This window comes from Oryctolagus cuniculus, chromosome 7, assembly GCF_051225735.1.
Source record: "Oryctolagus cuniculus isolate XC-2025 breed Fujian yellow rabbit chromosome 7, ASM5122573v1, whole genome shotgun sequence".
In the NCBI taxonomy this organism is placed as follows: domain Eukaryota; kingdom Metazoa; phylum Chordata; class Mammalia; order Lagomorpha; family Leporidae; genus Oryctolagus; species Oryctolagus cuniculus.
Window position 1 is genome coordinate 97,269,559 of NC_142873.1, and position 13,088 is coordinate 97,282,646.

General features: G+C 37.0%; 1 protein-coding gene across 1 annotated transcript in view; it reads left to right on the forward strand.

Moving 5' to 3' along the window:
* Positions 1-13,088, forward strand: part of SLC44A5 (solute carrier family 44 member 5) — a 437,182-nt gene that overhangs the window by 352,665 nt on the left and 71,429 nt on the right. The window contains exon 5 of the mRNA XM_051857582.3: positions 8,842-8,926. Within this exon, the coding sequence (XP_051713542.2) occupies positions 8,842-8,926 (85 nt within the window). The remainder of the gene's footprint in view (positions 1-8,841; positions 8,927-13,088) is intronic.

Consider the following 13,088-nt stretch of genomic DNA (forward strand, 5'->3'; position numbering starts at 1 on the left):
GTCCTATTATCTGCTTCATTGCATTTGTAAATTGCTTGTGTTAAAAAGCCATAAGCACAATTTGGCAGGCCTGTTCCTCACATATTAAAACAGTTAAAATGTACCTTTAAGGGATACAAAATAATGATTTGAAAGCCAACACTCCCAACCAGCAAGTGTTTAGGGAATGCCTTAGCTGCCCCAAACAGATTTGCAGTTAATTTTTAAGTGTCAGTGCAAGCAGTTGGTCTAATCACATTTTCTCCTTGACAGAGGGCTTTTCAATGGCTGCAACTTGTGGCTCAGCCCTGGAGCTCACAGGAGCATGCTTAGCAAATTTTTGAAAGTGAGAGATAATGTTAGATAATAATATTCATCCCTGGTACTTCAGTGACATAATTTCCTTGATATGAGCAAAAGGATAATTTGCCTGAATAAAGTTTTTACTTATTTCTTCCCAGTCTTTGAGAATTTGCTATGAATTACCCAATGCAACTCTTTCACAAATAAATTTCCCTTTCTTTCTTACATAGACACACAGACAGAATATTTGCAAGCACACAAGTGTACATTAGTATCACTTAAGGTGATCTTTTAGTTATTTTTGAAGCATATAATGCATATAATGAAGTGAATAAATTGAATAATCCAGATTTTTGTTAATTCCTATGTAACTATGTCATTTACTTTTCTCTCTCTCTCTTTTTTTTTTCTTTTTTTTTTTTTTTAGTTATTTGATAGGTAGAGTTACCGACAGTGAGAGAGAGAGACAGAGAGAAAGGTCTTCCTTCCATTGGTTTAACCCCCAAAATGGCCACCACGGCCAGCTCTGCGCCGATCCAAAGCCAGGAGCCAGGTGCTTCCTCCTGGTCTCCCATGTGGGTGCAGGGGCCCAAGCACTTGGGCCATCCTCCACTGCCCTCCCAAGCCACAGCAGAGAGCTGGACTGGAAGAGGAGCAACTGGGACTAGAACCTGGCGCCCTTATGTGATGCCGGCACCGCAAACGGAGGATTAACCAAGTGAGCCATGGCACTGGCCCCATCATTTACTTTTACTTACCAATATAATACAGGCAGTTAGTTCTAGATCCTGTGCTCTTAATCATTATTCTTACTTTTATTTAGTAAATAGGAAGCATGAGGATTCTGTACAAAAAAAAAAAAGACCTCTTAAAACAGTGTGTATTAAATTTATTAAATAATTTTATTTAATAATTTTTTAAAAAAGGAAGTTATTATGAGAGGAAGAGAAGACCAGAACCCAATACATTCTCCTAAAGTTGTTTTCTTCTTGCTCCTCCTCCTGCCCTAATTCCACACCAAGTAGGAACTTAAAGCAGTGAGTGCTGGGCAAGAGTTTAAGGGGAAAAGTGAAAGGCAAGTATTCTTTTGCAAGCAAAAATCATGCACAATCTGATATCTGCAGCATTGCTACTCTGAGTCTGATCTGATGGGTTCACTCTGCTACTATGTCACTGTTCATTTTGAGGGACTGTAAAGTTAGCTTCTATACTGGCCAGCCAATATGCTATACAATTTCCTTGAGAAGCTGTTAAATAATAGTGCTATACTAAACATGAGATGTGTTCATCTCTATCCTGAGCCTGTATGTGCCCATCACACAGTCCAGCATTATGTTGGAAAAACTAAATGAATAGTAATAGAAAGGTTGATAATTCTATATGAGTGAATAAATTAATGAATAAGAACTTGACCATATTCTAGACTGGCATTTTGAAGATAAAGCTCCTCATGCTTTCTTTTTAAGAACTAAGGTAAAGAGATAGCAGGATACTTTATTATTGGTTAGGCCTTAATGAACATTTTAAATCAAGATGAGGATTCCACATTTTTTTAAAATATTTATTTTATTTATTTAACAGGCAGAGTTACAGAGAGAGGTAGAGACAGAGAGAGAGATCTTCCATCCACTGGTTCACTCCCCAGATGGCTGCAATGGCGAGAGCTGCGCCAATCCAAAGCCAGGAACCAGGAGCTTCTTCCAGGTCTCCCATGTGGGTGCAGGGTCCCAAGGACTTGGGCCATCTTCTACTGCTTTCCTAGGCCATAGCAGAGAGCTTGATCGGAAGAGGAGCAGCTGGGACTAGAACCAGCATCCATATGCGATGCCAGAGCTTCAGGCCAGGGCATTAACCCGCTGAGCCACAGTGCCAGCCCCTGAGGATTCCACATATTCAATCATATAATGTTACTAAAATCCTGGAAATTGTAGCTATAAGCTTAAAACATAAAAAGGCAAAGAGAATTTGTTTTCTCATTTTTGTGAATATTTATCTTGTAAAATTATCTATTGCTGCACAGTAAATAATCCTCAAACCTGGCAACTTAGAATAGAAAACATTTCTTACTTGTAGTTTCTTTGCTCAGGAACTGGAACAGCTTAGCTGGATGGTTCTGGTTCCAGGTTCCTCATGAAATGGCATTGTGTCAGCCACCACTGCAGATGTGTGGAGGCTAGCCTATGGTGGAGGCTCTGGCTTCAAGTTGGCACATGTGCACAATGGCAGGAAGCTTCAGTCCTCAATGACTGCTGACTGCCATGTGACCTTTTCAATAGCACTGCCTTGAATGTCCTCATGACATGCCAGATGGCCCCTAGACTTAATGGTCTATGAGAAAGAGAAGGGAATACAGAGGGAACTATAATGTCTTTTTTATTTATTTATTTTTAGGTTTGTTTATTTATTTCAAAGGCAGAGTTACATAGAGAGAGGGAGAGCCAGAGAGATGACTTCCATCCGCTGGTTCACTTCCCAAATGTCCACAAAGACTTCTGCTGGGCCAGGCTGAAGCCAGGAGCCAGGATCTTCTTCCAGGTCACCTACATGGGTGCAATGGCCCAAGCACTTGGGCCGTTTTCCTCTGCTTTCCCAGATGCATTAGCAGGGAGCTGGATCAGAAGTAGAGCAGCCAGGACTCGAACTGGTGCCCACATGGAATGTGTCTTAACCCACTGCACACCTCCAAATCCTACAATGTGTTTTATTACCTACTTTTGCAAGACACCCAGTGTCATTTCTGCCACATTTATTTGTTAGAAGCCAGTCAGTAATTGCAATTCAGAGTCAAAGTGTAGGGAAGTAAGCACCACCATTTGAAAAAATGTCAAAAAATTTATCAACATATTTGAAAGCTTTCACAGACAGTGCTTGGCTGAATAAAAGTAAATGGGATTACATTATAAAAAAGAATTCCATGATAGCACACCCAAAAAATATTGAGAAAAAAATGAAAATGTGTCCCCCAAAAAACCTCGTGAAAATGTTATGCCCTATGTAATAGTAGAGGAACATAAAATATAATTACATTTTTATAAGCTATTTACTATGGCTTTGTAACAATTACATACCCATATTGTAAGGGACAGGTAAATTTACTACTTTCTGAAGTTTATGGATTCTTCCCTCTTATGGAAAATGTTGTAGTGATGCCCATATACTTGTCTAGGAATGCCTGGAAATGTACAGAATTGGACAATATTTCTTAGGGTGTTTTTCCATAGGCCAGGCTCATGGGCCATCTGTTGCTCTGATTCTGTGTTTTATGGAATAAAGTAAACATTTTGTTTATTTTTTAAGATTTCTTGTTTATTTGAAATCGTCACAGAGAGAGAAGGAGAGACAAAGGGAGCAAAATCATCCAACTGCTGTTTCTTGTCCCACATGACTGCAACAGCCAGAGCTAAGCTAGGCCAAAGCCAGGAGCCAGGAGCTATATCCTGGTCTCCCACATGGGTGCAGGAGCCCAAGCACTTGGGCTGTCTTCCACTGCTTTTCCCTGGCCATTAGCAGGGAGCTGAATCAGAAGTGGAGCAGCTTGGACATGAACTGGCACTCATATGGAATGTTGGTGTTGCAGGCAGTGCCTTTAACCACTGCACCACAAGGCTGGCCCTAAGGTGGACATTTTAAAACTAAACAAAAAAGACAAAATGGAGCCAACATTTTTACACTTTTAAGAATGAATATGCACTAAAACCAGTGGTTCTCAACTGGAGCAGTACCACTGCCAGGAAGTTCTTTCAGAAGATTTGAGTTGACTTTTTGAATGTCACAATATTTGGGAGGAGGCTACTGGTTTTTAATGCGTGAGAGCCCAGAAAGATATTTTGCAATACTTGGGATAGTTCTGAATAACCAAAGATGACCCTATTTCCTACCTAACCTTCCCACATCCCACTGATGTAGGCAAAAACTTGTTTTTAAATATTTAAGGGGCTGGTGCTGTGGCATAGCGGGTAAAGCCACTGTCTGCAGTACCAGCATCCCATATGTCCAGTGGTTCAAGTCTCAGCTGCTCCACTTCTGATCCAGCTCTCTGCTATGGCCTAGGAAGGCAGTAGAAGATGGCCCGAGTCCTTAGGCCTCTGTACCTGCATGGGAGAACTGGAAGAAGCTCCTGGCTCCTGGCTTTAGATCAGCCCATCTTCAGCCATTTTGGATATTTAGGAAGTGAACCAACAGATGGAAAATATCTCTCTCTCTCTCTCTCTCTCTCTCTGCCTTTCTGTAATTCTACCTTTCAAATAAATAAATAAATCTTTAAAAAATACATAAATAAATAAATATTTAAACATAGAACAGCTGCCTTTACATTATAGAAGTTATTTTTGCATCATTTTAATAAATATCAAGGGAATTTGAAAGAAGAGTAAAACTCCTTGCTAGACTTTACTAAAATATTTCTATTAAAGAAAATCACACCTTCACAATACCACTTATATTTGGGTTCCCCATACAATATACCTATATCCTTCTGCAGTTGTAGCTGTTACATTCACAGGGATTCCTCCTATAAGTGTAAGCACCAGACTACTTCACTATGTTTTCCAGTTTACTCATACTTGTGTATTTGCATATTGATCTGCTTAGTGTTCAATTACAGATTACTTTCTTATTTCTTACTTACCATGGGGCATTTTATTGACTTTAAAGTATGTGTGTGGGAATTATTTCAAAACTATAAAAGTTACATTGTAAAATATTTTATTGACTTTAAAGTATGTATGTGGCTATTATTTCAAAACTATAAAAGTTACATTGTAAAATATTTGTTATAAAAAATGTGGGGTATGATGAGCTTCTAAATTACCTCACGCAAACCAGATATTATGGCACTGTTAATCACCTATATAAGAAGCTCTTGACATTCATGGGGAAATATTCTAGAACAGATTTGTCCAAGAGAAACCTAATGTAAATAACACACATCTGATTAAATTTTCTGGTAGCCACATTTAAGGGCATAAAATGAAACAGATAAAATTAATTTTAATACTAATTTAATAATGTATTTTCTCTACTTAAATATAACTAAATGTAATTTCAAATGTAATTGATATAAAATGTTGACATGGTCTTTTCTATTGTTGCTCATATTGTCTTTAAACTATAATATTTATTTTGTACTTACAGCATGTCTCAATTTGGATGAGCCATTTGAAGTGCTTAGCTAAGGCTAGTGCTTACCATATTGAAAGGATAGTTTTAAAATTTCCACAAATAGAGAAATTCCAAAAAAAGGCATAAAATATGAGAAGCCCCTTCCTTTATTAACAGGAGCAAAATGATTGCTGCTATTGCTGCATTTCTCTCTATCCCTCATAGCTTTTTAATTTAATTTAATTTATTTTGACAGGTAGAGTTACAGACAGTGAGAGGGAGAGACAGGGAGAAAGGTCTTCCATCCATTGGTTCACTCCCCCCAAATGGCTGCAACGGCTGGAGCTGCACCAGTCTGAATCCAGGAACCAGGCACTTCTTCCCAGTCTCCCACATGTGTGCAGGGGCCCTAGGACTTGGGCCATCTTCCACTGCTTTCCCAGGCCACAGCAGAGAGCTGGATTGAAAGTGGAGCAGCCGGAACTAGAACTCGTGCCCATATGGGATGCCGGCACCACAGGCAGAGGATTAACCTACTGCTCAACAGCACCGGCCCCATCTCTCTCATAGCTTTTATGGCAAAGTCTTCATGTTCCATCTCAAACACACACCATCTGCTGTATAACTTGCATGCCAGAGGCTGTGTGCAGAGGTGAAGCAGCAGCTCAGTAAATACATCCACCTGCCACAATTCAAAACTAAAAAGTCAAGAAGGACAGTTCTGCCCTTGACACTTTCATCTCCAATTCCCTCTCCTTTTCCTCAGATCTCTAGAGACCTTGCAACCACACACATTTTCCTTCTCCCCTGGAAACACAATGTGCTTTGCCCAAATGACAAAGGCTAGGAAACTGCCTGTGTCATCTCTTCCCGTTTTGTGTTTCCAGCGTTTTGCTGATTCTCGTTTGGCTGATGTTCTTGTTGTTTCCCACTGTTAACAAGCTCATTCCTAGCCTATCCTTAGCAGACAGCATGATTGCTACCAACTCTGATGCTAATGCCATGGACCTCAGAGAGCAACACACCCAAGTTCAGTCCTTGTCTCTATCAGTTAAAGTTTGCATGATCTTGAGAAGTAAATTAAACTCTGAGTTGCAGTTAAGTATGAAATGTGGGTCAAAATAATCTGTTAGGGTTATTGTGAGATTCATAATATGGGTCAAAATGGGGCAATGGGTGAATAAACACCATAGCACCTGAGACATAGAAAACAGCTGATAAATGGTAGTTCCTGTTGGTTTCCATTTCCTTGATCTATAATTCCTTCCCTACTTCCAGCCACATGTCTATATCCAAATCATTTTTCAAAGTCTTGCTTAAGTTCCACCTCTTCTGTAAGTCTTCCACAAACTTTATTCTCTTCTTTTCATATATTTCTTAAGAATTTTGACATGTTATACTAGGATTAACTTCTAGTACGAGACACATAGTGGTCATTTAGTAAATTACTTACTTAATTGATTGATGATGAAAAGTGGAAAGAAAACTGTAGCAGATGCTGCTGATACCTTATGACACTTTCCCCAGACCCACCCAAGTTTGTCTGCAGTTATGGCAGTTTTACAATACTCATGGATAGGCACGTGGTACACAGTTCACAGAAGCTCCCCAGTAGGGTGGAACCCCAGCTTCCCACAACGGCATCCTACTCACTCATATGCCCCTTAATGGCTTTGCTTCCTTCCTCGTCTCACTTCCCTTACACCCACTTAAGCTTCCTGGCATCAACTCTTAAATAAACTGCCTGCTTCAAAGTCTTTGTCTCAGATTCTGCTCTTGGGGAAGCTCAAATAAGAACTAATATTGCTGGATCTACATTGGAAGCCAAGCACCATGTTAAGGATCATTATCTTCTTTCATAGTCTCGACATTCTTATACGTTGAGTATTATTTTATCTATTTTGCGGTAATAAATTAGAAAGCCAAGAGTCAAAAATAATTAAATGACTTCTTTGGCATTGTAGTTATTAAGTAGGAAACCCAGCAACCCAAATCCTTCTTTAAGTAGCAATTTCTGAATTAATAGTTGTATGGAAAAAGAATAAAACATTTCAGGAGAAAGCTAAAAGAAACTTATTACAGAAAACAGTCAGGTAAAATTGGATCTCTTTCTTGAGTTTAGCCAATGTGTGTCAAACTAAGAGATAGAAACAGAATACAATAAAATAGTATCTGGAGGCATTGTATGTTGAACACTTAGATGTCATTTAAATGCCTTATTTATAGTCCACTTTCTTTATTCTCGGAAATACAGACAGAAGATATGGCAGCACAGAGCTCCCCAAGTGAGTCAGATTTCATAAGAAGGTATTAGAAGATGAAACTGATTTGGCCTCTATGACATTGGAGAAAGAATTAAACAAAGGGAACTTTCTGAGTACTCAGATACTGAAAGGAAGGGCTTAGATTAATGAGAAAAGTTATTCAGAAAAAATTTCTTCTATATTAAAATTCTCATTCAGAATTGATTTTTTTATCTTCCCAAGTCACACAGGCCATGTACTGAAGGATGATCAAATTATAACATGAACTATCAAATCCAATCAATGTGGGTAAGGAGATAGCTGGGCAAATATTAAATGAAGCAAAGGACAAAGCTATATGTATTCCATAGGCAAAGAAAAGCATTAGATGACCAATTCATCTACCAGATTTATAGGAAGTCTTTTTTAGGCAAATTGGAGAAGTTAGAAAGATCCACTAGAATTAGAGAGTAATTAGTGGTACATGTTACTTATACTCTGTGGTTTTGTGGTCTAGCTGTCGAATCAAGTTTATAATTCTTGAAAACTATGAGTGATGTCTTTGTCTGAGGCATAAAGCCTGGCATCTTCATAGGAAATAAGATTGAGTCCCCAGTTTTCATTATTTGAGAACATTTGATATTTATTTTGAGATTGTCAAGCAAAATATATGATAAATATTTATTATGTTTTGCCTCTGCAGTTGCTACTATTTGTGTTTATAATGTCACATGAAATCATAGAGATCTAATCAATTTGAATTGAGCATTGTGGTTTTATTCTTGAGTTTTTAAATGGTTTTCTCTTATGTATAAAACAAATGCATGACATCATGTTATTTCCTGTGAATTTATTAGCTCCACGATGAAGTCATTTCATTTTGAGCCATAGAAAAAAGTATCTTCTAGCCAAGCCAGCTTTTGTAGCATGCCCTCTAATTCACATTTTAATAAATGTCATTTTCTAAGTGCATTACCTCATGTTTTGGCTACAACCCAGATAAATCCAGAGAGAGTAAGAGAAATGTTCTTTCTAACTGATTCATCCATATTTTATTTTCCTTTTCATTAAGAAATTACTCTTTGAATAAAATCAATAATGTTCTGTGACTAAGGGAAGAGATTCATGTGTTGCAGTCATGCATTCTAATACCTAAGAATCACACTGTTTAGTCAAATGTTGCTGATAGAGGTTTTGTCCTTTCTTATTCCTGCAGCCTGGATACATGGCGACCCCAGGAGAGTGGCCTATCCTACAGACAGCCAGGGTCACTTTTGTGGACAGAAGGGCACCCCCAATGAGTGAGTATGGACACTTTTCCTTGTTGGGATGTTACTGTCCAAACTGGAACCCAGAAAACACTTTTACATTAACCCTACTCAATTTCTTACAAACACTGAAATTCACAAGTGAAGCTTTTCCTCCCATATTTCATACAGTCAGCTATGAACAGCTGAGAAGTGTCATACTAAATGACTTAACTCACAATGTCATTATAATACAGCATCTTGTTAGAACACATGGGGACTCTGCTTGGTAAAAATATAATTCTGATGGATGGATTGGACCAGTGATTTTATCAGAAGCCATATTTTAAAGTGTTTTATGAAATGGGCTGTTGGAAACCTGGGTTGCTAAGTAGCTATTTAAAAGCTAGATGCACCCTTGGTGGAATTATTTTTGTCACAGTGCCCACTGATAAATCACTCCACCATTCAAAGTGAAGGACACACCCAGAAAGTCTTCAATGCTTGGCAGGTGTTTCAAGGCGACCTGGCCACTGTGAACAATACCCCTGAGTAGCTGAAACCAACAAGGAATATGAGAGTTCCATCAAATTCCTCTTCAACCTTAATCATAACAGAAGTTTCCATTTCTCAAAGGAAATTTTCTGTTTCTTTATGAAAAAAAGTAATTCCATAAATCCACATTTGTAGAAAACTGACCCTCCTTTCTCATTGGTCTCTTTTCTGTTACTACTTGAGTTTGTTGCTATATCTCTTGCCTCTTCAGAACCAATTCAGCTTCTATAAAATCTTCTTCTGGATGATAAGACACCCATACACACACACACACACACACACACATGCACAAGAGCAGTGGCAGCTTTTCCTCCAATGACAAGAACAAAATCTTGGCTCATGACACTTTGGTTTTTTTCTCCCTTCTGCCCACCAGTAACATGGAGTTTATTGATCAAAGAGGTATACAGACTTACAAAGAAAATAGGCTCAAGATAGAATAGCAAAATTCATGGAATAGAATTATTACTGATAATCAAGACACTTGGAAAAGAGGCAAATTGTGGATCAGATGAAGTTGAGTTTATGGGGGACAAACTGACTACCGAAAAGGTCCTTGTTGCCTATTAGAAATAAAGGGACTAAATTCTGACCCAGAGTGATAATTCTTATTTTAACTCAGTATCTTAGAAAGTCCTAGACACTGCCAACAAAGCCTTTACGCTATGAAGGACAAAGAAAGCACTAGGTGGTAAAAAATCATCAAATCTTTAAATCTTTAGTTCTTTAAACAGGCTATTTTTAAAAGGGTCCTTATAACAATAAGTTTTCCAGACCCTAGGCACTGACCCACTTATTTTGAACAAAAATGTGACACTAGAACTTTTAGTCTCACTTAATATAGACTGCTCATTGCAGTATAATTTATGATAATAATACATTGGAAATCACACAGATATCTAACAATAAGTGATTGACAGTAAATTATGGCCCATCTCCTTGATAAAATGTAATGGAGCCATTGAAAATTATGTTCATATTTTCACTAGTCAATTCTGTTGATTTTCTCTTATAGTTTCTTAATTTTGTATCATGTTTATAATTGCTTTTTCCCTCCTGAAGATAACATTCTCCTGTATTTTTCTAGAAATTTTTAGTTTTCTTTTTATATTCAAATTTATAATTACTTGAAATTAACATTTTGTATATAGAATAAAGTCAGTTCCAAACTTTCTTTTTTCCTCAATTGTAGAGATATTTCAAAATAGTTTGTTGAATGATATGCTCATTTCACCCTTTGATTTCTAAATAACTAATATATAACAAATGTGTATAATTGCTTCTGAACCTTCTAACATATTCCTGTTTATATTTTAAGCTTCTAAATAATTGCATCACTAAATATGTTATTTTTAAGTATTAACAAGTTATTTTAATTATCTCATAGTTTTAATAACATGTGAAAATATGTGCTCAAAAATTAAATATCAATTTTATAAGCATTAATTTATATGTATAAAATATCCTTAGAGAAAATATTGGAACACATTGAAATGATAACATTAAGCAGTGTTTAATAACCATAAAACTAGACAGAAAGAAATAAATACAATTACAAATACAAATGTTGAATGTGATAAAAATGCAATTTCAAATCAGTAACAGGAAAATTTATTGTTAAATAAATTGTATTGAATTAACTGAAATTTCATTTTTATAAATGAAATAAAATTGGACATTTTTATCATACCTTATACCAAAATGAATACTGAAGCATTGAAGATTTTGTGTATGAAATGTAAAACTAGAAAAATAACAGAAGAAAATGCAGGAGAGTGTTTATAGAATTACTGGATAATGAAACTTATTCTAAGTATCAAAACCAGGAAAGATCATGGAAATTTTGAAGAATTTTACCACACAAAGCAAGCCCACCTTAACTCACTGTTAAAAAAAAAAAGTGGCAACACAGAAAAAGGAACTATTTTGATAATTTATGGGTATATCTAGAAAAGAAACCACAGAAAAATAGTTTTATTATATGAAAAGCGAAGAGAAAAAGGTGACCATTCAATGCAAAAGCCCCGAAGTCATTGTCAGGAAAAAACATAATTCGGCTGCCACAAGAGCCTGGTATGCACAGAGATTGCTTCCAGGACCCCTGAGGATGTACACTCAAGTCTGCTGATGCTCAGGTTCCTTACATAACATGGTGTGGTATTGGCACCTAGCCTATACCCCTCCTGTCTAGACCGTCTCTCAATTGCTTATGGTACCTACAACAGTATAATGCTACATAAGCAGTTGTTGTACTGTGTTGTTTGGGAGTAATGACAAGGAAAATGTATATACATGTTCAGTACAGACACTTTTTTTTAATATTTTCAATCTGAGATTGGATGAGTCTGTGTGCAAGAGAAGAAATTGCTTTATAGTTGCAGGGTTAGTGAAGCATTTCATGAGGAAGTGACTTTTGAACTGAGATGTGAAGACTAGAAAAAGCCCAGCCCTTGAAAAGCTCTGGGAACAGCTTTCAAGTTAGATGCAGTCAGTGCAAATGTCCTGAGACAGGATTGAGTCCATGGTGTGCCAAGAACAGAACAAAGACCAAGAGGCTGAAATGTAACAAACAGAGGAGGGGAATGAGCAGACGTCTGAGAAGCAAATTTTTGGGTGGGTCCTATGGGCTCTGCCAAATTATATGGATTATTTAAAAGTACAGGAAAGCCTATAGAAAATTATTCAGCAAGAGAGAGACTCAACCCATTTTACATTTAAAAAATTTTTCTGCTTCTTTTGCACTTCTTGAACTTTTTAGCAATTCATATAAGCATTCCTATACAAAATATTAAGCTCTTTTATTTTGAAAAAATTAATGATAATTATTGTTATAAAATTGAGCAATTTTAATTTTCTTTTTTATGTGCTTATATACATTGTAAGTTTCTACCAAAAATATGTTACTTTTCAGCCAGATCCTGGCTGAAGAGCCCATGAGACTATTTTAGGCATGGAAAGCCAAGACACTCTGGAAAAAAAAAAAAGAAAATAAAACCTAAATGAAAGATCTCTGCAAGTGAGATCCCAGTAGAAAGAACGGGCCATCAAAGAAGGAGGTACCTTTCTCTGAAGGGAGGAGAGAACTTCCACTTTGACTATGACCTTGTCTAAATAAGATCGAAGACAACGAATTCAAGAGGCTTCCATAGCCTTGACAACTCATGACAAGAGCCTAGGGAGATTTCTGACACCATAAACAAGAGTGTCAATTTGTTAAGTCAACAACAGGAGTCACTGTGTACTTCTCATGTGGGATCTGTCCTTAGTGTGTTGTCCAATGTAAAGTAATGCTATAACTAGTACTGAAATAGTATTTTACACTTTGTGTTTCTGTGTGGGTGCAAACTGATGAAATCTTTACTTAATACATACTAAATTGATCTTCTGTATATAAAGATAATTGAAAATGAATCTTGATGTGAATGGAATTGGAGAGGGAGAGGGAGATGGGAGGGGTGCTAGTGGGAGGGAAATTATGGGGGGAAGTCATTGTAATGCATAAACTGTACTTTGGAAATTAATATTTACTAAATAAAAGTTAAAAAAATATAAAAAATATTACTTTTATATTTCCCCCAAATTTTCCAGAAATGAAGAATGTAAAATAAAGTCACATGGGGGCCCTTTGACATAGTAACTTAAGCCTCTGCCTGCAGCACTG